We start from the raw sequence: 25409 nt of genomic DNA, 5'->3' as shown, positions 1-25409 counted from the left end.
TTCTGTTCATTATCCAGCTAGTTAGTGTCACAGAATAAGTAAGCACTGCCCTGAAAATCCAAATAGTCACTTACTCCTTACAGGTTTTTTTCCAACCCCAGGATTCAGAGCAATGGATGGAAGTCACAGGCTCCATCTCAAGGAGACCCTTGTGCCTCACTATGGCTCAGAGTGGGGTGGGAGGTACTGGTGGGGGTGTCTCTGGAGGGATAGGCCTGGTGGGGGACACAGGAAGCCTGTGAAGGGACACTGCAGGGAGGTGGTAGTAGCTACCCTTTAAGGAGGATGTGGCCAAGGGCAGCCCATGTTGAATAATGGTACAGACAGGTTCGAGGACCCCACTCTGCCACTCCTGAGAGCAGTGAAGTACTTTCTCTTTGTCCTTTGTCCTCAAAAGCTGGCTACAGCTGGAGCTCTTCTTGAGGGCTTTTGCATCAAAGGCTACAAAGGAAATTTTGCTGTTCAGGGTAGGGTACCAATCTGATCTTGCCTGGTCAGGGAGATGGACTCCATTTGCAGGGGTTCATGGAAGAGGACTGCAGCACATTTATCTGTCAGTGAGCACGTTTACAGATCCACTCCACAGATGTGAACATGTGCTCTCAGTACATTCATCAAAGCTTTGGGACCGCCTCACCCTTCGACCCCTGGGCCCACAGCTCTCCAGCTTAGGATGTTCCCCTCTTCCTCTTCCCTCTGGCCTGCCCAGGCACCCTGGCCTTGGGCTCATTTCTTCAGGACATGTCACTGTTTGCTAACTGTGGCCAAACACGAGAACGGCCCTTTTATGTAATCTCTGGACAGGATTCCACTACAGTTTCCTGCAGGGATCGGCGACTGGGCGGGCAGCCAGCAGTTCTGAATAACCAAGCTCGGCCACTGCCACAGAGGCACAAAGGTGGGTGCTGTCCTGAAGGGGTCTCTCGGGAAGACTCTTTTACCATGATGACACCAAGGCCATAAGGGGAGGAGCTCTGTCCAAGAGTCACAGGGCTGGCTGACCACACCTGGCCTGTGCACAGTCCTGGATCCTGCTACTGCCCGGGAGTCTGGCGCACTGGGTGGAAATCGCCGCACACTCTCGCCTTTTGCACCTCTGGCTTCTCTGCTACTGTTGACTCACTGCTGCGGGTCAGCAAGGTCCACCTCTGAGACTTCTATCTCTAGAGCTGGGTGGGATGAAGCCTTGCAGGCCTCGGGGGAGTGCTCAAACTAGACTCAACCCACACGACCCCACCTGCTGGACGCCCTCAGGCCCCGCCCCCCACGCACAGAGACAGCTGGCGCATCCAGTCCCCTCACGCCTCTGGCGATGGCTCAACGCAGCGTGCCAATGCTCATGCGCACCCTTTTCTACCCTTCCGGTATTCGTGCTCTCGCTAGCTCTGGGCGGGTCCTGCATGGGCAGCAGGGCTCCTCCTCCTCCTGATACTCCTCCTCTTTCCCGTCCCTGTCTGGACCTTCCTCTGGGGTGCTCTCGCGCAAACTGTGCTCCTCTGGCTCCCCTCCATCCTCTCCCAGCTATGGTGGCCGGGCGTTTGGTGTTCGTCTTATACCTAGCTTTTTCCTTGGTCACTCTGGTCCAGAGAGGTAAGGCGAGCAGAGCGTGGGGGGAATCCTCCCACTACTGGGGGCCCGCGAGGCAGGGGCTTGGTGCACTGGAGGCCCCGTCTTGGGCATTTGCGGCTCTGTGCCTGCCACACGGGCCTGTGCTGGAGACAGATGGCAGGTGGTGGGCTGGGGTGGGAGCCCCTGGCCTGTGGGGGGCTGACCCTGCCGGGATCCAGGTAGCAAGAGAAGAGGGCCCAGGACCCCTCCAGGTGCTGGGCTGGAAACAGCGCGATAGTATCCTCTTAAAATCCTGAAGGAGTTGTCGCCACCGGTGACAACTGCTGCTCCCAGGGGATAGCTTTTGGGAAACCTTTAAGTGAGCACTCATTCCCCTTAGCAGGGCTTCTCCAAATGTGTTTCTAGGCCACCTGAGACAGAAGCACCTGGAGAGCTTCCTGGGTGCATTCCTATCCCTTTTGTCAGGATCTCTGCAGGGATGGAGACTTGTAGGTCTAACCAGCTCACAAGGTGCTTCTGGTGACCGCTCTAGTTTTTGAGACATTGATGATATTTTGCCAAGGTCAAGGAGAGAGAAATTCTGCTGAATCAAGAAAGCAAGTTTCTTAGATCCTGGCTACTCAAGGTGCAGTCCAGGGCCTGTGCAGCATCACCTGGTACTTGTTAGGAGTGCAGCATCTCGGTCTAGCCCCTGACCTACTGAGCCACATTTTTCATTTTAACTAGATCCCCGAGTAGTTAGCATTCCAGTTTGAGAGGCATTTTCTTGGAATAAATGCAGTCTGTGGTTAAAAATAGGGTCTCCCATGGGTACTGGCAGGATCTTCTTACAGTTATTTATATCTCATGTTCACATCCAAAAAAGGGGGGGGGGAGGTTAAGGAAAACACTGCAGTTGAGCACAGCCTTGTGCTTTGAACTTCCTGACAATAAAGGCAAATTCAGCTCATGAAAAACAAGTGAGATCAGCAAAACTAAAAGTTTGTTCTAGTATCGACTTCTGGTGAGATTTATGTTACATATAAGGGGCACTGGAAAACAGTAGACAGTGCTAGCCAAGGCAGTTTTGCAAAAGATGCAGAAATGTTCCTCGTGTGGGCAACACTCCTGGAGTTGGCATAACATTCCACAAAGGTGCCAGGCTCTGTTCTAGACACTGGTGGTGCAGCAGTGGACAGAACTGAGACTCGGTGTTCATGGAGCTGATGTCCTGGTGGTAGGGGGTGGGGATGGAAAGTACAAACATGGCAGTCTGTTATAGGCTATTGTTAGTGCTATGAATAAAAATAAAGCAAGTTACAAGGTTGTGGAATTTTCTGTTTTATTTTTCCTTTTGAGGTTAAAATTTTAATTTTGTGTGTTTTCATTTGTGGGAAAGTATAATCATTTAATTGACTTGCATCTAATGATGTGAAAAATTTGAATGTGGAAGCACAAAAAAAGTTAGAAAAATGATATTTTTCTCAAGGCTATCTTCTGAAAGTCCTCAACATACTATATACATTGAGAAGGTGAGGAATATAAATGATTAAGTCTCAGTTTTCACTATCATGCATTATACTGTGTGATTTAGAAGGTGGTAGAAGAAACTGTGAACCAGTGAAACCATTTTACAGATGTGTAAATGGAGGAACAGAGAGGTGAAGTAACTTGCTTCAAGTGGCAAAGCTAAGATTTGATCCTGAGCTTCTCTGATTCCACAGTCCTTGCTTTCAAGCACTGAACATATATATGCCCTTACTCCTGTAGGCTGCCCTCCTTCTATTGCTTATTGACTCAGTGGCCTTGGGAAATTTCTCTGAACCTTGGTCAGTTTGCTCATCCGTGTAACACCTAACAACTCACAGAGGTTTCTGGAGGGGAACAGGCAAGTGTCATTCTCAGATCTATCACCAGCCACCAACTCCTGAGTGCTTGCTGTGTGTCAGGTGCTTCACACTTATTTTAATTGCCCCAACAATTTTGCTGATTGGATATTATCCTCGCCTTCCAGTTGAGGGGCTCCCTAGTAGAATAGCTTGGAAGTGAGAGCACCAGGATCCCATCCAGATAAGGCTGCCACCCAGTGGCCATTTTTAAATTTTTATTTAAGAAAGCTGAACCAGAAGAATCTTTTGTTTCAAGGTAGGAACCCAGTTTTCTGGATCTTTCATGCAAAATATAGTGATCAATATGGGTTTTGCATTGATGGTCTTCCTCTGGGTATGTGGGCAGTTACAGTTTCAGAGCGGCTGTGCCAAAGTGAACAAATACAAAGTAAGTGCTAAGTTAGGTAGTTGCTGGTTCTCCCGGAGCCCTGAAGTGGTAGATAGGGTGAGCCTGCCCAAGAACCACTTCATTCTCGTCCAGGTCCTTAGCAGTGAGATGTGACCAGGAAAGTCCAGCAGGCCTCAGAATGCACATACAACCTCAAAGCATGATTTGTGAGATGCCTCCAGATGCTGGCAAGTTGAAACAGACCTTAGGCTCCCAGGAGTTGAAAAGGGTTGTTGATAAGTCATCCCTGTTCCAGTTATAGATGGGTTTTTAGTCCACTGTGTATTTTACTAGTTCTGAAAACAGGACAGGTCTGTAAGTCTATATGTACCTACAGAAATCGAAAGTTGTTCTTTTGAGCAGCAGGGAGGAGCAGCTCAGTGGTGCAGGTGGATAGTAATTATAACAAGGGCTCCATTTCCCCAGTGTCTTCTATGCTGCAGGCCCTCCAGTGCTTCACACACTGTCCCCATCATAACTGCCCTGAAAGGTTGCCATGGTGATTCCTCTCCTCTCCTGAGGTCTATAATGGCCATTTGCCTACAACCTTGAAAATAACTGAGTGGTGTACCACATCTCAGATGAAAGACCTGTGGTCCATTGAGGTTTAGGACTTCAATGCAGGTTTATCTGAATAACCAAAGCAGGGGCATGAATGCCAATACTTGCAGGGATGAGGTAGGTTTTAGAAATGTGAGAAGTGGTAGAGAATAAGTGTGATGAGAGTGCCTGCTCCCTTTAAAGAGGTATCCCAGCTGACAAAGGGAGGGTTCAGGCTTTGGAGCAAGCCTGCCCAGTGCTACCACAACATGGGGCAAGTCACTTAACTGCTCAGTGCCTTGGTTTCCTCCTATGTAAAATGGTGATAACCACACCGTCCATCTCATGAGATTGTTATTAGTATTACATGGGTGCAATGGATAAGTGCTTAGCAGAGCACCTGGATCTAAGTGAGCTTTATGTTAGTAATTATTCACATTACCTAAGACATGCCAAGCCACATTTAAAAAATACACAGTGCCAACATTGAAAACATTATGCTAAGTGAAAGCAGCCAGACACAATGGTCTCACTTATATAAAATGTCTAGTTGGCAAATCCATACTGATCACTTATCAGTGTTTGGCAGGAACTGAGGGGATTGGGTAGTGACTGCTTAACAGGTACATGATTTCCTTGTGGGGAATGGAAATGTTCTGAACTGGATACAGGTGATGGTTGCACAACCTTGTGAATGTACTAAGAGCTACTGAATTATACACTTTAAAAGGGTGGGTTTTATGGTATGTGAATTATATTTCCATTACAAAAATCACTATAGTTAAAGCAGAACAAATGAAGGAGATGGCAGCATGTAACGCCTGAGTTTGGATTGGTTTTCAAGAGCCCTTGGACTTGTTTGGGCAGGGAAGAAAGCAAAGCAGATTGGACCCTGAGAGCTGATGGCACTGAGATGCCAGGCTGGGATCCATGCAGAAGCCTTGTAGGCTGACTTGGACTATTTATTGGATATGAGCTGATGGGCCACAGAGCCACCTGCAGGTTTGGCCAGAGCTGCTTAATCCCACTTGCCTGAGTTCTGGAATTGCTTCCTGGAAAGGAACATACTGGGCAGAGGGAGGAATCTTCCCTTTTCTGGATGGCTCAGGGTTGCCATTATGTGCCCCAGTCAGTCATTACATTGGACCAAAATGGTCTAGGAACTGTTTGCCTTTAAGTCTCATCTGTTTTGGTTTTGGCTCTTTCCTCGTTGTCACAGGTCAAATCCCTGTCCCCTCCGTCATTTTGGACACCAGGTAACTAATAAAATATGTGAGTTTTTGAAACAACAGTACAGAAATCACCCAAGAGTCAGTGCCAGTAGGCACTGAGGAAGGGCCTGTAGCTGCCACCTGTAGAGATGACAAAGAAATAGTTTGACTGCTAAGAGGGGAGTGTGGAGAAGAGGTCGTTTTGATTTTTGTGAATTCAGGGGAGATACCTTCCAGGTGCACTGACTTTCCTGTTCTGGGTTCTTTCCCCACTTCTTTTGGTGCTTTCCCTGGTGCCTGTCTCCTCCTTTTCTGCCCTGGTCATACATTTCAGCATGTATTCTTTTGCTGCTCTTGGCATGCCTGTGGAGGCCTGACTGCAGGGGTTCCTGCCCCCTAACCAAGGCTTGGACCTCCTTGAAGCTTGGTCACGGGTCCCTGACTAGCCTATCTTAGTTTGCATGTAAAAGCTTAAAGTCATCCTTAACACCTAACAAATGTGCAGGAAAGTCTTTCATGCAGGTGCCACATGGAGGCAGGTGGGGATAATAATAATAGTAATAATGGCCCCCAGAGATGTCCATGCCCTCATCTCTGGAAACTATAGCCATGTTAGGTTACATGATAAAGGGAAGTTAAGGTAGCAGGTGGCATTAAAATAAGATTCTCCTGAGTTATTCTGGCCAATTAGAGAATAGGGCCCTTTAAGTATGGAAGAGGAAGGTAGTGGAGTCAGGATCAGTGATTCTATGCAAGAAAGGTTTGTCTGGTCTTTGCTGGCTCTGAAAGTGGAAGAGGCCTCCAGTCAAGGAAAGCACACACAACTCTAGTCTGGAAGCTGCAAAAAGCATGGGAACACTCTCTGGAGCTTCCAGAAAGAATGCAGCCCTGCCCACACCTTGAATTTAGCCCAGCGAGACCATGTGGAGCTTCTGACCCCCAGAACTGTAAGATAGAAATGTGTTGTTTTAAATCATTAAATTTGTTATAGCAGCAAAAGGAAGCTAATAGAGAAGCTGAGGAGTAGATATTACTGTCCTCTTCATTCTTGTGAAAAAACTAGCTTGTGATGTTTCTTCACATTTGCCAATTTAAATCAACCACAATATGCTGAGTTCAAGGTTTTATTTTATTTTAATTTTTAATTTTTTATTGTTGTTCAAGTACAAGTGTCTGCATTTTCCCACCACCATTCCCCCCACCGCAGCCATCCCCACCTCCCTCTCCTGATTCCACCGCACTTCGTTTTGTCCATGTGTCCTTTGTAATGTTCCTGAAAACACTTGCCCCCTTGCCTCCCATTTTCCCCTCCTACCTCCCCTCTGGTTACTGTCAGATTGTTCTTAATTTCAGTTTCTCTGGTTATATTTTGCTTGCTTGTTTGCTTTGTTTAGGTTCCACTTAAAGGTGAGGTCGTATGGTATTTGTCTTTCACCACCTACCTTATTTAACATATGATGCTCTCCAGTTCCATCCATGCTGTCACAAAGGGTAGGAGCTCCTTTTTCCTTTCTGCTGCATAGTATTCCATTGTGTAAATGTACCATTGTTTTTTGATCCATTCATTTACTGATGGGCATGTAGGTTGCTTCCAGCACTTGGCTATTGTAAATTGTGCTGCTATGAACATTGGGGTGCATAGGTTCTTTTGGATTGGTATTTCAGGGTTCTTAGGATATAATCTCAGCAATGAAATTATCAGGTGGAAAGGCAGTTTCATTTTTAGTTTTCTGAGGAAATTCCATACTGTTTTCCACAGTGACTGCATCTGTCTGCATTCCCACCAACAGTGAGTACACGAGGGTTCCCTTTTCTCCACAACCTCTCCAACACTTGCTGTTTGTTGATTTGTTTATGATGCCATTCTGACTGGTGTGAAGTGGTATCTCATTGTGGTTTTAATTTGTGTCTCTCTGATGGCTAGTGATATTGAGCATCTTTAAATGTGTCTCTGGGCCCTCTGTATGTCCTCCTTGGAGAAGTGTCTGTTCAAGTCTTTTGCCCATTTTTTAATTGGGTTTTTGTCTTTCTGTAGTGGAGTCATGTGAGTTCTTTATATATTTTGGAGATCAAACCCTTGTCTGAGATATCATTGGCAAATATGTTTTCCCTTATGGTTGGTTCTCTTTTTATTTTAATGCTGTTTTCTTTAGATGTGCAGAAGCTTTCTATTTTGATGAGATCCCATTTGTTTATTCTTTCCTTTATCTCCCTTGCTTTAGGTGACATATCAGTGAAAATATTGCTGTGTGGAATATCTGAGATTTTCCTGCCTATGTTCTCCTCTAGGGCTTTTACTGTGTCACAACTTATATTTCAGTCTTTTATCTACCTTGAATTTATTTTTGTGTAGAGAGTAGGTTGGTGGTTGAGTTTCATTTTTTTTTTTGTATGTAGCTGTCCAGATCTCCCAACACCATTTGCTGGAGAGGCTATTTTTACTCCGTTTTATACTGCTGCCTCCTTTGTCAAATATTAATTGACCATAAAGATCTGGGTTTATTTCTGGGCTCTCTATTCTGTTCCATTGGTCTATGTGTCTGTTTTTATGCCAGTACCAGTCTGTTTTGATTACAGTGGTCTTGTAATACAGTTTGATATCAGGTATTGTGGTACATTCTACTTTGTTCTTCTTTCTCAAAATTGCTGCAGCTGTTCGGGGTTGTTTATGGTTGTATATAAATATTTGACATATTTGTTCAATATCTGTGAAATGTATCATTGGTACTTGAATAGGGATTTATAGATTCATTGAATCTATAAATTGCTTTGGGTAGTATGGGCATTTTGATGATGTTAATTCATCTAATACACGAACATGGTACATGCTTCCATTTGTTTGTGTCTTCCTTAATTTCTTTCCTCAGTGTTGTATAGTTTTCTGAGTACAGAACTTTTACCTCCTTCGTTAGGTTTATTCTTAGATAGTTTATTTTCCTCGTTCCTATATCAAATGGGGTTGTTTTCCTGACTTCTGTTTTTGATGTATCATTTATGGTGGACAAAAATGCCTTGATTTCTGAGCATTGACTTTGTATCCTGCTGTTTGAGTTTAAGATTTTAGAATAAATGTTCATAAAATTGGGTGGCAGTGATGATTTTGGTGCAGCAATGAACATTTAGAAGTACTCAAAGGGCCCTGGAAGGCAGCTAGATTTCCTTAGCTTGGCTTTGATTTTAAACTGCTTCACAAGGGGATCAGAGTGTGCACCTGTTTCAGAGTCCACCCCTTTCTGTAAGCCACCTGCAGTGGGGGCCACTAGCTGTCTCCCAAGAGGCCTATTCCCTCACCCCTGTTTTGATGGCTGCTCATGAGAAGTAGTGTGCAGCCTGGAGCCCTCAGGCAGAGGGTTTCTTATTTGTTGAGGCCACACCTGCCCCTTTGCTGAGGAGGAGTATGCCGCAGTGACTGCTCTCTGGAGGCCAAGGCTGGGAGAGGAACAGAGCAGGAATGTTTGGCCTGGACCTATACTCTCCAGCTTCAACCAGTTTTGATCTCTGTTTTTGTTAGTTTTCTACCTAGGGCTGCTCATAAGATGTCAGAGGGTTATGTAGCTTAAAACAAACAAAAACACTTTGAAAACTAGAGTTGAAGACAGCTATAGTTGACTCCCACAGAGAGGAGTGGCCCTGCACAGTGAACATCTGTTTAAAGGAGAGTCTCAACATATGACTGGCATCGTGAGGTGGTTCTATTTGGGATTATTCTCTTTGGGGTTATTTTCTAAATTAGAGGTGGTACCCTCATCAGAAAGCATTTTTGCGTGCAGAACTCATTTTGATCAAAGTAGTGCTAAGGCACAGAAGGGCTCATTTTGACATTCTTCTTTTTATTGCTGCCTCAGCTAGCCTGGGATGAGGGAATTAACAGGGCCAGCATTCCAGTGTGGCGCCACCATTTGCTGTGAATAGTGGTCTTATCTCTGCTTTCTTGGCCTCACAGAATTGTTTCAGTAGCCAATTAATTGCTAATGCAAACAGGCTGTGTGTTGTCAAGGTATTAGCAAAGTTAGGCTCCCTAGAGGGGACTAGAATGCAAAGGGACCACCTGCTTCCTTGGTTCTAGTGATAATCCAGGGACGGATGTTCCCAGTAGCAGTTTGCTTGGCCAGAAAGAAAGTGGCTGCTCAATTAGTGAGCTGGGCCCAGAATCTGAATGAGCTCAGGAGGAACTGGCCCAGGAGCAACTCTAATTGAGTTGCTTACGTATCCTTTGGGCTTCCTGCAGAATTCTGCACTCTCTTACAGGAGTGACTCCTTTTTCACTGTTCATTTATTTGGCTCTGTCATCCACTAAAAAAATAAATAAACAAAAACAAAAAACAAGCTAAAGTAATGCCTGAAAAGAAACCAACAAACACAATGTTTTCATCTGTTATGTGTCAAATACAATATACTGAGCGGAGCTGTAGTTTGAGGCTCCCATTAATTCCTTCCCAACGCTTTGCTCCCTACCTCTCCCCTGAAACTGCTGCTGGCCAAAGTCTTTGAGATCTTTCGTGTTGCTAAATCAGGTCATATGACACCTCTGATCACACCCTCCCCCTGGAAGCACTTTCTCCGGTTGGCTTCCAGGAAGACACACTTTACTACTACTCCTTTGCTTCTCTTAACTCGTCTCCCTGACCTCAGGACTGGTGGTAGTGCCTTGGGTGTAGTCCTTGGTTGGCTTCTTTCCTTATACTTGCTTCCCCAGGTGCTTTTAGTCACCTCATTGCTTTAAATACTTGTGAGTCTTCAGTTTCTATCCCCAGCTCTGCTGTCTCTTGACCTCCAGGCACCTACATTCAACATCTCCATGTGGTTGTCTCATGTCTTGCTGGAGGGTAGGTTATTGAAATCGTTCATCTTCAGTTGTACCTCCCACCCCAACAAACTAAATGGATCCTGGTCTTTATCCCAGGGTCCCCGGACCTTCCCATACCCCAGCAAGCAAAAGGTTCATGCCCTGTGCAAAATGGTTAATTATTTTGACTATTACTCCTGCTAATAGACATCTCAAAAGGACCCTGTGCAAATCTGATCTTCTACTTGTTCCCTCCAAACCCTCTCTTCCCACCCAAGTAACTGGAAACCCCATCCTGTTAGTGGCTCTGGCCACTCCTCCAGAGCTGGCTTTTTTTCTCATGTCCTACCTCTGATCTGTCACCAGACTGTGTGTGAGCCCCCTCAGAATCATCTAGACTCCAAACTCTTCACTCCTGTCTGGTTGCCTCTCTTAGCTGGACCACAATATCCTCTCATTGGAGCCCTGGCAATGTCTTCCATGTGGATGTCTCAGAGTCTACTCCTGCCCTTACAATTGTTTCCACACAGACGCCAGACAGTCTTTTAGAGACCTAAGTCACACTGTGTCCTTTTGCTTAGAACCCTCTTGTGGCTTCCAATTGCAATGAAAGTAAAACCTAAACCCTTACTGTGGCCTACAAGTCCCAACAGAATAGGGCCTGTCCTCCTGTTCTGACCTCAGCTTCTACTCCTGCTCAGGGCTGGCTTGCCAGTCTTCAGGCACGCTAAGCACTCCTCTGCCTTGGGACCTCTGTGTTTTCCCTCTCCTCTGGCTAGTTCTTTCCTCAGGTAGGTCTGTGTCCTCACTCATGTTTTCCCAAACGCCCCCACCTTGGAGAGGCCATCCCTGCGCACTGTATCTGAAATTGTAGTGCAAGTACCCTGCTATCAACAGCTTGCCCGAATATGCTTATATTATCTGTCTACCTGATTCTTTGCTTACTGTCTATCTCTAGCACTTGACTTTGGGATCCATGAGGGTATGGACTTTGTTTTTGTCTGCATTGTTACCAATATCTAGAACAATACCTGGCACAGTCAGGGACTCGGCAGAAAGTGAATGGAACGCTCAAACATAGTAATTGAACATCTAATCAAATGGCCATGTACAAGATATGGGCAGGGTTAAGGGAGACCAACAGGGGTGGTGAAGCCCCTGGCCATTAAAGAAACCTGTGGTATGTTTAACACCCTGGGCTTCAAGGGGTAAGAGGAGGGAGGGTTCCCTGGAACCAGAGTATCTAGGATTGTAGGAGAGGCTAGAAGAGGACTGGGCCTCTTGTGGAGGAAGCTGCAGAAACCTGGAGGGTTGGAGCCAGGAGAATAAACTTTGCAAGTATTCTGATTGTCTAGTCTTTTGCTTCTGCCTCCCAATGGCTGAACCCATGGGTCTCAAAGTATATACCCAGGAGCCCCATGGCAATGCAAAAACTCACAGTGGCTGCAAACTCACAGTGGTGCTATGGATCTTTTTAATTTTTGAGGAAAATACAGTGATGTCTTTCAGACACCACCATTAAATTGGTTGGAATTAATGAGCTAACTACTTAGTAAGTGGAGCTGTTGGATATTTCTTTGGGTCTTGGGTGCTGTGAAAAAGCCCCTGAGACACTAAGGGAACAGATGGACTGAAGCCAGCTGGAAGTTAGAGAGCAAGGGAAGTTGATATGGCCCATATTCATCAATAGGCGTAGCATGCAGTATGTATCTGCTAATGCATGAATGAGCAGTTATTGAGCCAGAAACAGAGCAGAATAAAGCTTGTACCTACCCTCAAGGAACTCCAGTCCAGACAGGAGTTCCAGTCCAGTCCTGGAAGCAACTGTATAAAGTAACTGTCCCATGTGACATAAAAAAGGGACCAGGATTATACTGCTATAATGTTGTCTGCCTAGAAGACATCCCCTTACTACCTTCCTTCCCATATTAAAAGTTGTTTCTGTCATTTGTTGCTGGGTGATCAACCAAAGTAAACTAGCTTAAAACAACTGTTTAATTATGTTAATAGATTCTGTAGGTTGAGAATTCAGAGGAAGACAGCAGGGACGTTCCACCTGCTTCACAATGTCTAGAGCCTCAGTTAGGAATACTCAAATGGCCAGGGGCTAGAATCATTGGGAAGTTTTTTCACTCATGTGTCATGAATGATGGGCTCAGCTGGAACTACTGAGACATAGTCTCTCCCTGTGGTTTGGGCTTCCTTATAGCATAGTGTTCAAATTTCTTCATGTCCCCCTTAGGGCTCTAAGCATGAGTATTCTAGTATACAATGTGGAAACCTCATTTTTTAAAATTAAAACTTTAAAAAAATCATGGTAAAAGCATAAATGTTACCATTTTAACCATTGTATGGCAACTCAGTACATTTTATGGCAGTAAGTATATTCACAGTGTTGTATGACCATCACCAGTATATAGTTCTAGAACATTTTCATAACCCCAAACAGAAACCCCATACCCATGAAGCAGCCACTCCCTGCTCCCTCTTTCTGCAGCCCCTGGAAACCACAATCTGCTTTCTGTCTCTACATATTTGTCTGTTCTAGACATTTTACATAAATGGAATCATATGATATGTTACCTTTTTTGTCTGAGTTCTTTCACTTAGCATGATGCTTTCAAGGTTCATCCATGTTATAGCATGGATCAGTGTTTCATTCCTTCTTAGGATTGAATATTCTATATATCACACTTTGTCTATCAGCTAATAGACATTTAGGCCTACCCTTTGGCTATCATGCACAATGCTGCTAGGAACATTTGTGTACAAGTCTTTGGGTATGTTTTCAATCCTGTGGGGTGTATATACTTAGTGCATGGCCTTTTATGAACTAGCCTCAGCAATTATGCAGCATTACTTTCACTGCATCCTATAGGCTGAGTCACTTAAGGATAGTCCATATTCAGGTTGAGAACATATATCTCATCTCACAATGGGAAACTGTCAAAGAATATTTATTTAGCCATGATTAAAACTGGCACACCAATCCACTGAGTTTTCAAGCTCCAGATAAAATGTGTCTCATTCGTGGAAGTATTAACTGCTGTAGCTCTGTTATGATGCATACTCCTCTGACTTTCTGATTCTTTTTGAAATAATCACTGTTATGCATGTTTGTTTGTATCAGTTAATAGCTTAGCTCCTTGCTCACTTCTCTTGATGCCAAGCTGCTGTTATCGTCTGTTGGGTTTTCTCTCCAATGAGGGGGATGGAGTAGCTGGCACTGGTAGTTCTTCTAGCACTGATGTTCTATGAGCTTAACCTGGCCTTATTCACACATGCTTTCTCCAGGGGGGCAGGCCTCCTGGAAAACATAGTGCCCAACACATAGCTTCCTTGGATGCACTTGCAGAGTGTGGGTCTCAAAGGCTTTGGGTACCCATCAAGGTAGGGCAGCCTGGGATTTACCTTTCTCCACCTCCGACTGTTTCTACTTAGAGGAGTCATGAGAGTTGAGCGTTCTTTTTTCCTGGATAGAGGCTGTTGAGCAGCTTCCCAACCATGGCACTATTGGCATTTGAGATGGGATAATTTGTCAGGTTGAGAACCATGCTATAAAGACAGACATATTCTTTGTAATTTCATTTTCAATTTTCAGTATTCCTCATGAGTCACTAAAGTTTTCAGTCATTATCACATTGCCTCAAGATAGACATGTTGGAGTAAATGAGATCACAGTCAGACTTTGTGGGCTGGTAACAGCTCCAGTTGACTCTAGGAATATACTCTCAGCTCCTTGGTGAGCTTTGCGCTCATCCTGGTTAGATCAGGCACACCATCAATCTCTTTTAGAGAGTTACCATCTGCATAGATGTCCACAGATGGCTATCTCATTTATTTTGATCCTTATTAGTTTCAATTTTACATGGCAACCTTGTCTTTTTAAATGTTTTATGATTTTTCTGATAATCAATGAGAAAGAATATACAGAAAACTGAGCCAAAGATGTGACCAGGCCGACAAACACCCAAGTAGATTTCTGTATGTCCCTCCTGATCACAACCCCTCTCTCCCTCCAGAGGTGACCACTAGCTTTTTATGCAGATTATGGTAGATTTTTATGCAGTCATTTTCTTGCTTTACTTTATATTTCTGCCACCTATATATGTCCTGAATAATATAGTTTAGTTTGGCCTGTCTTTTTAGAAATTGAATTACAGCCTTTTGTGTTTTGTCTTCCCCCTCCCCCAAAAAACATTGCTTATTATCTGTTGTATTTGTGTTTCATTCATTTTCATTACTATGCATAATTCCACTGTTTGAATATACTACAAGTTTCTTCTTAATCCATTTTTTTGGATTCCTGTTTTTGACTGTTTTAAGCAGTGATGCCATGAATATTGTTATGCAAATATGCATAAGTTTCTCCAGGGCTCTGGTTCTTTTTTTAAAAAAAGATTTTATTTATTTTTAGAGAGAGGAGAAGGGAGGAAGAAAGAGGAAGAGAAACATCAATGTGTGCTTGCCTCTCACCCGCCCTCTACTGGGGACCTGGCCCATAACCCAGACGTGTGCCCTAACTGGGAATCAAACTGGTGACCCTTTGGTTCACAGGCCAGCACTCAATCCACTGAGCCACACCAGCCAGGGCTCTTAAACTATGGTCTAGGGACCCTTGACCATAGTTGAACCTGAGACCACAAGGTTGAGCTATTTTTATACAAACATTAAGATGTTAATTGTCTTTTGCACTCTTCTCAAGAGTGTATAGTGTTTTCCAGAGCTGGTTTGACAAGTAATATCATTAATCTGATGGCTAATGGAATGTATGCTTTTGTCTTGTGTTTTAAAATTTTCTCAGTTTTAATTTCTTTTTTTTAAAGATTTTATTTATTTATTTATTTATTTATTTATTTATCTTTAGAGGGGAAGGAGAGAGGGAGAGAAAGATCAATGTATGGTTGCCTTTCATGCATCCCCTGCTGGGAGTTGGCCTGCAGGGAACCAGCCTGCAACCCAGGCATGCGCCCTGACTGGGAATCGAACTGTGATCCTTTGGTTCACAGGCCCACGCTCAATCCACTGAGCTACACCAGCCAGGACTCAGTTTTAATTTTTAATGTGATAAATATAATGGACATAACCCACATAACAAAGTTAAAAAGTCTGAAAATTGCTACTCTAGGGTTCTACCTAGGAGTGGAGTTTCTGGATTATGTAGTACTGGTATTTCAGTTTTACCAGGTGATGCCACACTGTATTCCAAAGTGGTTGTACCAGTTTATATTCTGTCAGTGATGTAAATGTTTCTGTTGTTCCAAAGCCTCACCAGCAGCAGTTGGTATTGTTAGACTTCACTACAATTTTAGCCAGTGGTGGATGTGTAATTTTATACTATTATAGTTACATTTGAATCTCTTTTGTTACCAGTGATGTTGAGCATCTTTCCATATGTGTATTCTCCAATTCGATTTCTTCATTTATGAATTGCCTAATCAAGTGTTGGCTCATTTTTCTGTTCTTTTTTTATGCTCCTCACTCATAATGCTTTATCTACTCCTGTGTTTGTTTATTTTTGGCTGTGTACTGTTTATTGTTCTTGAAATATGTATGTAGGACTTCTTTTAATTCTAGAAGTATGCCTTCTTCCAGAGAATATTTGTGTTTGATTTTTGTCAGGTGCTTTGGAATGTTATTAGTCTGGTATCATCTAAAATAAGTCTAATTCTTGCTCCCCCCCCAGCACCAAGAAGTCTTCCTTGCCCTCCTCTGGAGGTTCATTTGGGGAGAGGCAAGCTTGTTTCTAAGTCACTATTTCACCTGGGTGTAGCCCTTTGGGGTCCAAGTTTAATGTGGGAAGATATTCTACTACAGTCCTCAATTTAGGTAGTCTGGGGCCTGGACTTCAGTCCCTTTGCCTGTCTTGGAAGGTTACTGAAACCAAAGACTAAGTTTATCCAGCTTGGCAAATAAATGCCTTCAGAGCTGTTGATTCCTACCTCTCTGGACTTCCTGCTGTGCCTTACTTTTTCTCATGTTCTGTTTTATACCATCTTGTCAGTTCTTCAGTGCTTTTAAGGACATGTTTTTAAAATCAACCATTTAATTGTTTTTAATTGGAAGGTTGGTTCATATAATCTATTCTGGCATTATTAGAGACACAAATTGATATATATATATATATATATATATATATATATATCCTGTTAAAGTATGTAATCTTATATTGAGTATTTCTTATGTAATTAAAATTATTTTGAATATATGATTTTTGAAGAATATTGTGGTAGACTCCAGGTCTTTGCTGTCATAAAGTATACTTCAGTAAATGTCTTTGTACATAGTATTTGGCTGAGGATGATGGTACCTAATTACAGGGTGGCTGGGAGAGGTGGGAGAGAGAAGTTTTGGACCTTAGTAGGTATTAGATTCATGTCAACTGTTGTTACTGTTATTATCACACATCCACATAGAGTGACCAGACCAGCATGTGTAGTGGTCCTGCCTGATGGCCTCAGTCTTTCCTGTGGTGGGGGAGGCAATGTCTTATGCTGGGAGCTGGCTATAGAGTTAAGGTTGGAAGGAGTAATGTCAGGGAACAAAAGGAGCTGATTAAAGAAAAGTTGATTGCTAAGGTACTCCAAGGGCCTGGCTTGAGTCACACACTGTGAATTGGCAGTTGTGCCAATGTCCGTCACCAGAGGGATATGAGACCTACTGCTGCAACATGGCACCACCCCTGAATGCAGCAAGGCAGGTTGTGGGATTGCTCAGCATAGTCAGTTTCTTCCAGAAGGCATTAATTATGTGCTGCTTGAGTGTCAGGCATTCTACGTGGTGTTGCACCAAAGGATACGACTCAGACACTGTCTTACTTCAAGATGCTCTCAGTATAGTGTGGCGAGAGAGTGTGTTCTCCTCTTAAAGTTGGGGGTTGGCAGGGGGAGAGGGCATAACATTGTGACAGGGATTGCTGGTGCTGGCTTGAGTCTCTGCAGTGACTGACTTGGGACTGTAGCAGATGGGAAAGGAGGAGGAGTCAGTTGAAGTCCCCAAGAGGAATCAGAAGGAGTGACAAAGGGCTGCCTAACAGGTTCTGCAGGTCTGCTGGAGCAGGAGGTCTTCTGGCCAGTACTGGGAAGATAGAGTCAGGCCAGAGAGTGAGATTTCCAAGATGGCATAATGTTTTGTCCAGAGTGGGGATGGAGTTGCCTTTAGCTAAGTTAAGTGAGTGGAGGATGGTGGAGCTGAGGAAGGAGGTGAAGGGGCCAAGTATGGGATTCGGAGAATATCCAGACCACTGATGCCGATATAGGACAGGTTGACTTGGGGTATCAAGAAAGAACCCAGCCACTGCCAGTCAGCTTCACCTTATTCCATGATTAGAAGGGAATGAGTTGGAAGTCGTGAGATGGTGTCCTCAAGGAAAGGGGCTGTAGCCTCAGAAGACGAAGGAGGGCTCTTTGAGAGTGAAGGTAGTTTGCTTTGAGGGCCCCAATCTTCCCTCTAAATTGGAAAGGACAAAACAGGCAGAAGGTCATACAGGGACTTGCCCATGGTCACAGATAGGACCTTTATATCTGTTACCTCTGAACTGTAGAAGCCTTTGTATAGCAGATTGATTTCCTTTCTCCTCCCTCATGTTAGGACAATTCCATTCTTGTATATTGGGTTTGCCAAAAAGTTCATTTGGATTTTTTCCTTAAGATGGCTCTAGTAGTGCTTAGTTGTCTTTTACTTGACTTAAAACAATTTTGATAGATCATATTGTGACAGCTGTCATATCAGCATGCATTTTTTTAAAAATGTATCAAAATTGGTAAATTTTTGTAGCCATTTTAATATTGAAGATGGAAGAGAACACACAACTTTTTGAAAAGCATATTATGCTTTATTATTTCAAGAAAGGTAAAAATGCAACTGAAACATAAAAAAGAATTTGTGCAGTGTGTGGAGAAGGTGCTGTGACTGATCAAACGTTTTAAAAGTGGTTTGAGAAGTTCTGTGTTGGAGATTTCTCACTGGACGATGCTCCGTGGTCAAGTAGACCAGTTGAAGTTGATAGCCATCGAATCAAGACATTGATTGAGAACAATCAATGTTATACCACATGAGAGATAGCCAACATACTCAAAATATCCAAATCAATACATTTATTGCTGAGAATGAAAAAATATGTCTTGTCTTTTACTGAAAAAAAACAACCCAAACATATGAACTTTTTGGCCAACCTAACACCATACAATTCACCAACTTAAAGTGTACAATTCATTGGTTTTTAGTATATTTGGACTTGAACAACCATCACCACCACTGAATTTTGGAACATTTTTATCACCTCCAAAAGAAGCCCTTTAACCCTTTAGCAATCACTTCCTCCTCCTTCTGCCCCAGAACAACTAATCTGCTATTCATATAAATCTAGTCATAATATATGTGGCTTTCTGTCCCTGCTATCTTTCCCTCACCATAATGTTTTCAAGGTTCATCTATGTTGTAGCATGTATCAGTACTTCACTGCCTTTTTGTGGCCAAATAGTTTTCCTTTGTAAGGCTATAACACATTTATTCATTCATCAGTTGATTGCCATTTGGGCTGTTTCTACTCTTTGGCTATGATGAATAATGTTGCTATGAACATTTTTTGTACAGGCTTTTATGTGGACTTGAGTTTTCCATTCTCTTGGGTGGAATTACTAGGTCATATGGTAGCATGGTGTTTAATTTCTTAAGGAACCGTCATACTGTTTTACGAAGATGCTTCATTTTATAGTCACACCAGCTGTGTATGTGGGTTCCAATTTCTCCACATTCTCTGACACTTCTTTTCTCTTCTTGAAAAAAAGCATCCTAATGAGTGTGAAATAGTATCTCACTGTGGATTTCATTTTCATTTCCCTGGTGACTAATGAAGTTGAACATCTTTTTATGTGCTTATTGGATCATGTGCTTGAGTGAAAGTCTGTCGAGGGAATAGGACTCTAACCTGGGGACCAGCACATCTCTGGAGCTAACACTAGCCCTGCCATGACACACAATGGGCATTTCACTTTTCTTGTTAGATTTATGTCCAGGTGTTTTATGGTATATTTTTCCTGTTATAAATGTATCTCCCCGTTTCATCCCCCTAATTGTACAGGGATCTTATTAATCAAGTCTATCACTTGTCATCTGTGCTTTTCCTTTGTCACCTTCTCTTTTTCCTTGATTCTTTCATTCACCTAAAAATGTGCTCAAGTTTTCTTCATCAACATCTCTCCTGCCCGCCTCTGTTTTAAGCTAATATCCCATCTCTCTCCTTCTTTAAATCTTCACTTCCTGTTCTTCCTCTTCTTCTCTCTTTATTTTCCCAAACTAGAGTATAGTTTCTGCCATTTGCCTCACTCGTCTACTGAAAGGTTTCACTTAAGGCCACCAGGAAAAATGCATTTTTTAAGTTGATTATTGAAGTGGCAGGTCTCAAATCATTGACACTAGTGATCTCTTTGGGTTGTGCAACTGGAAGGAAGGGGGTGATTCCCTTTACTATAGAGTTATTTGGGAAGATGCATACAGGGAGCCTCTTGAGTAGTATAGTAGAGAGCAGGTGATGGAAATAGTGGAATGTAGAACTAACAAAATAGAATTGATGCTGGTAAGTTTCTGGACTAGTGACATTTAAATAGTGGGTCCTGGATACCTTTGAATTGACATTGGGGTTATATGTGAACACCTGCACTGATGCACCTGGGTCATTCATGTACTACATTGCAAAATGTATTTAGATGTTGCTCTGATTTTAAAAATGCAGAAATTTTACAATCTAATATGGCAGGTCTTTCTTAAATTAGTTGTTCTTTTCTGAAATTTCCTGTTTCCCCATGCATTTCATCCATGTCTACTTTAGGGTCAAATTTTCAAGTTAAAAATAAAACATTCATAGGAATTTTGTTTGGAATTGCATTTATGAAGTAGGTTGATTTTAGGAGAGAGAAAGCAAGCTTTTTTCCCTACAGCACTAAATTTTCCCATCTAAACATGTGGTTTCTCTATTTATTTCTATATTTTTTTACATTTTATAATTTCTGTCATGTTCATACTTCACATTTCTTGTTAGTCTTATTCCCAAGTACTTAATGGTACATATTCCTATTATAAATGGGATCATTTCCCGTTATATTTTTGTTACTTTTCAATTACAGTTTGCATTCAATATTATTTTGTACTATTTTTCAGGTGTACAGCATAGTGGTTAGACAATCATATACTATATGAAGTGTTCCCCCTGATATTTCTGGTGCCCACATGGCAACATAGTTATTACAATATTATTGACTATATTCCCTATGCTGTACTTTGCACCCCCATGACTATTTTGTAATGACCAATCTGTGCTTCTTAATCCCTTCACCTTTTTCACACAGTCCCCCACCTCTTCTCCTCTGGCAACAGTCATTCTGTTCTCTCTATATATGAGTTTGTTTTGATTTTGCTTATTCATTTATATTCTTTAGATTCCACATATAAGCAAAATAATATAGTAATAGTATTTGTCTTTCTCTGACACACTTATTTCACTTGGCATAATACAGTCTAGGTTCATCAGTGCTGTTGCAAATGGTAAGAATTTGTTTACGGCCAAGTAATATACCATTGTATATACAAAGTCTGTCCAGAAGGTATCCAGCCATGTAATATGAAAAATAGAGACATTTATTGAAGATACAAGAAAAATTATACATAGGACAATGACACCTCAGTCCCCTTCAAAGTAGGCATCTTGAGACCTCACACAGTTCTCCCAATCACTATCAGCCACCCCATCATGTTTTCCTGAATTTCTTTGATGGTCTGAAATCAGACCATTACCCTTCCAAAGGTAATTTTAGTTTTGGGAAAAGCCAGAAGTCAGAGGGCATCAAATCTGGGATGTAGGATGTCTGAGTCACCTGGGTGATTTGATGTTTTCCAAAACACTCTGCGTATGATATGATGCATGAGCAGGTGCATTGTCTTGAAGCTGCCAACCATCAGTCGCCCATAGCTGTGGCCTTCTGAATCATCTGAATAGCTTCTACAGAGGAATGTTCAAGCTTAATGCAAAATTTGATGCAGATTTGTTGTTCTACTCATTCAGTCATTTTGAATGCGATGGCAGCATAGTACACATATTCACTCAATGGTGTCTCCCACCCACACTGACTAGTACAGTGAAGTCGTCATTGTTCACACATGTGCATTCCAGTCTACTCTCCTTGGTTGACAGGTTACATTGATGTCACACAAATGGTTCTCCTTATATTAACAATGGCTGGACTTTTTCCAGATAATCCTTATATTTCGCTGCTTTGGGGTGAAATTCTCTGAAGATATCAAAGGCATTTGATTTAGTGGTTGTTTAAGACCACTGTCTTCTTGTTGATTTTGTGTTGGGAAGATCAATCTATCGAGATCAATGGTTTGTTAAAATCCCCTACTATAACTGTGTTTCTGTCAGTCTTTCCCTTTATGTCCATCAAGATTTGCTTCACATATTTGGGTACTGCTATGTTGGGGGCATAAATGTTTTCTAGGGTTATATCCTCTTGTTGGATTGCTCCCTTTATCATTGTGTAGTGTCCTTCTTTGTCTCTTACTGTATAGCCTTGATTTTAAAGTCTGTTCTGTCAGATAAAAGTATTGTTACCCCAGCTTTTTTCATTTCCATTTGCATGAATCATCTTTTTTTGTCCCTTTACTTTTAGTCTGTGTGAATTTTTTATTCTGAGATGGGTCTCTTGGAGATAGCATGTATATGGGTCTTGTTTTCTTATCTCTTCAGCTACTCTACTGTCTTTTAGTTGGAACATTTAAGGTGATTATTGATAGGTATGTATTTTTTGCCATTCTATTTTTCAACTATTTTCCTTTGTTTTCTTTCTTTTTCTTAAAGCAAGCCTTTTCACATTTGTTGCAATGCTGGTTTGGTCGTAACAAACTCCTTCAGCTTTTTTTTTCTTTCTTTCTTTTTTTTTGGTCTGGGAAGCTCTTTAGTTCTTTTTTAAAAAAATATTTTATTTATTTATCTTTAGAGGGGAAGGGAAGGAGAGAGGAAGCGAAACATCAATGTATGGTTGCTTCTCATGCATCCCCTGCTGGGAACTGGCCCCTGCCGGGAACTGGCCTGCAACCCAGGCATGTGCCCTGACTGGGAATCGAACCACCATCTTCTGGTTCGCAGGCCCGCGCTCAGTCCACTGAGCTACACCAGCCAGGCCTTTAGTTCTTCAATTTTATTTGTTTATTGATACTTAAAAATTTTAAGTATATTTTAATGATTATTATCTTACAGCTGTCCCAGTTTTTCCCCCTTTGCCCTCCTCCAACTGGTACCCCCCTTCCCTCTAGCAATATCCCCTTTAGTTCATGTCCATGGGTCATACATATAAGTTCTTTGGCTTTTCCATTTCCTATGCTATTCTTAACACCCACTGTCTATTTTGTACCTACCAATTATGCTTCTTTTTTAAAGATTTTATTTATTTATCTTAAAAGAGAAAGGGAACGAGAGAAGGAGAGAAATATCAATGTATGGTTGCCTCTTGTGCGTTCCCTGCTGGGAACTGGCCTGCAACCCAGGCATGTGCCCTGACTGGGAATCAAACCCGTGATCCCTTGGTCTGCAAGATGATGCCCAACACGCTGAGCCACACCACTCATGGCCAGTTTCCCATTCTGATAATTCATTATTGGTATATAAAAATACAACAGCTTTCTGAATATTTATTTTGTATTCTGCTACTTTATTGAATTTATGAGTTCTGGTATTTTTTTGGTGGAATCTTTAAGATTGTTTATATACAGTATCATGTCATCAGCAAATAATGACAGGGTTACATCTTCCTTTCCAATTTAGATGTCTTTTATTTCTTCTTCTTGTCTGAACTGAATCATTTTGGCTAGGACTTCCAGTACTGTGTTGAATAAGAGCAGTGAAAGTAGACATCCCTGTCTTGTTCCTGATTTTAGAGGAAACACTTGTAGTTTTTGCCTATTGAATATGATGTTGGCTCTAGGTTTTTCATGTACGGCCTTTATTATGAGGTAGTATGGTCCCTCTGTTCACGCTTTGCTATGAGTTTTTATCATAAATGAGTGCTGGATTTGTCAAAAGCATTTTCTGTCTGTTGTTATGGTCATATAATGTTTATCCTTCATTTTGTTTATGTGGTGTATCACGTTAATTTGCAGATATTGTACCAATCTTGCATCCCAGGAATAAATCCCACTTAATCATGGGTATGATGTTTTTAATTGTATTGCTGGATTTGGTTTGCTAATAATTATGTTGAGGATTTTTTCGATCTGTGTTCATCAGGAGTATTGGCCTGTAATTTTCTTTCTTTGTACAGTGTCTTTATCTTGTTTTGGAATTAGAATAATTTGGTCTTGTTAGATAAACTTTGAAATCTTCCCTGATTTTGTATAGCTTAGAATAGTTTGAGAAGGATAGAGGTTAGTTCTTCTCTGAACATTTGGTAAGATTCCCCTGTGAATCCATAGAGTCCATGACTTTTGTTTGTTGGAAGTTTTTTGGTAACTGCTTCAATTTTATTGTAATCAGTCTGTTCAGATTTTGTGTTTCTTTTTGATTCAGTTTTGGGAGTTTGTATGGTTTTAGGAATTTATCCATTTCTTCCACTTTGTCCATTTTTTTGGCATATACTATACACACACACAATTTGTATTTCTGTGACCTCAGTTGTTACTTCTCTTTCATTTCTAATTTGATTTATTTGGACCTCTCTTGTTTTTTTTCAATGAATCTGATTAAAAGTTTATCAATCTTGTTCATCTTTTCAAAGAACCAGGTTTGGTTTCATTGATGTTTTGTATTTTTGTAGACTTTACTTTATTTACTTCTGCTCTAATCTTTATTATTTTATTTCTTCTACTCAATTTGGGCTTTGTTTGTTGTTCTTTTAAAATTTCTTTACATGTAAGATTAAATCATTTATTTGAAATTTTTTCTTTTACTCGAGGTAGGCTTGTAATGCTATGAATTTCTCTTAGAACTGGTTTCATTGTGTTTCATAGATTTTAGGTTGTTGTATTCTCATTTTCATTTTTTTCCAGATATCTTGATTTCTTCCTTGATCACCTTGTTAACCCATTCATTGTAATAACATGTTATTTAGCCTCTATGTGTATGTGTCTTCCACATTTTCTCTTGTGATTGATTTCTAGTTTCATACCACTTGATCAGAAGAAATGGTTGACATTTTCACTCTTCTTAAATATATTGAGACTTGTTTTGTGTCCTAACATGTGGTTTATCCTAGAAAATGTTCCATTTGCACTTGAAAGGAATGTATATTCTGCTGCTAGGGTGAAATGCTATGAAGATAGCAAATCTATTTGATCCTAGTGAGTCATTTAAGGCAACTGTTTCCTTGTTGAGTTTTCTGTCTGGATGATCTATCCATTGATGTCAGTGGGGTGTAAAAATCCCCTATGGTGATTGTATTATTATTGATCTCTCTCTTTATGTCCATCAAGATTTGCTTTACATATTTAGGTGCTCCTGTGTTGGGTTCATAAATGTTTTCAAGGGTCATATTCTCTTGTTGGATTGATCCCTTTATCATTATGTAGTATCACTTTTTGTCTTTTGTTATAGCGTTGGTTTTAAAGTCCGTTTTGAGCTTCCAGTCAAGATGGTGGCGTTGGCAGATATGGCTGACCTCTTCACACAACCACATCAAAATTAAAACTAAAATATAGAACACCCATCACTTGCAACCATCAAAAATCAAGTTGAATGGAGGACTGACAACTATGGAATTAAAGAAACCATATCCATCCAGACTGGTAGGAGGGGCAAAGACACAGAACAGGCTGTCCCACATCCACATATGGTGGATAAAAGTTCAGGAGTGATATCTTGGGAGTTAAGAGTCCTAGCCACACACCAGGCCCCCCAGCCCTGGGTTCCAGTTCCAGCCCTGGAGCCCCAAGCAGTTCCTTTTAAATAACCCACACATGGACTCACCTACTCAGACTCAATCCCTCTGAGCTCCAGAACTGTGGTAGCAGCTTGAAACGGCACCAGTGGCATACAGGGAGAAACTGAAGGGTCAGGCAAC

The 25409-nt window shown here is 41.9% G+C and overlaps 1 protein-coding gene across 2 annotated transcripts in view; it reads left to right on the top strand.

Moving 5' to 3' along the window:
- Positions 1 to 1407: 1407 nt before the first annotated feature.
- Positions 1408 to 25409, top strand: part of CD99L2 (CD99 molecule like 2) — a 119874-nt gene continuing 95872 nt past the window's right edge. The window contains exon 1 of one of the 2 annotated variants that reach the window (XM_037059756.1): positions 1408 to 1590. In XM_037059756.1, coding sequence (XP_036915651.1) covers positions 1524 to 1590 — 67 coding nt within the window. In that variant the 5' untranslated portion in view covers positions 1408 to 1523. The remainder of the gene's footprint in view (positions 1591 to 25409) is intronic. The other variant, XM_037059757.1, reaches the window with a different exon arrangement.

This window comes from Sturnira hondurensis, unplaced genomic scaffold (genome assembly GCF_014824575.4).
Source record: "Sturnira hondurensis isolate 20B ecotype Veracruz unplaced genomic scaffold, ASM1482457v3 Scaffold0011291, whole genome shotgun sequence".
In the NCBI taxonomy this organism is placed as follows: Eukaryota; Metazoa; Chordata; class Mammalia; order Chiroptera; family Phyllostomidae; genus Sturnira; species Sturnira hondurensis.
Note: the sequence above shows the minus strand (reverse complement) of the source record. Positions and strands in the feature narration are given on the sequence as shown.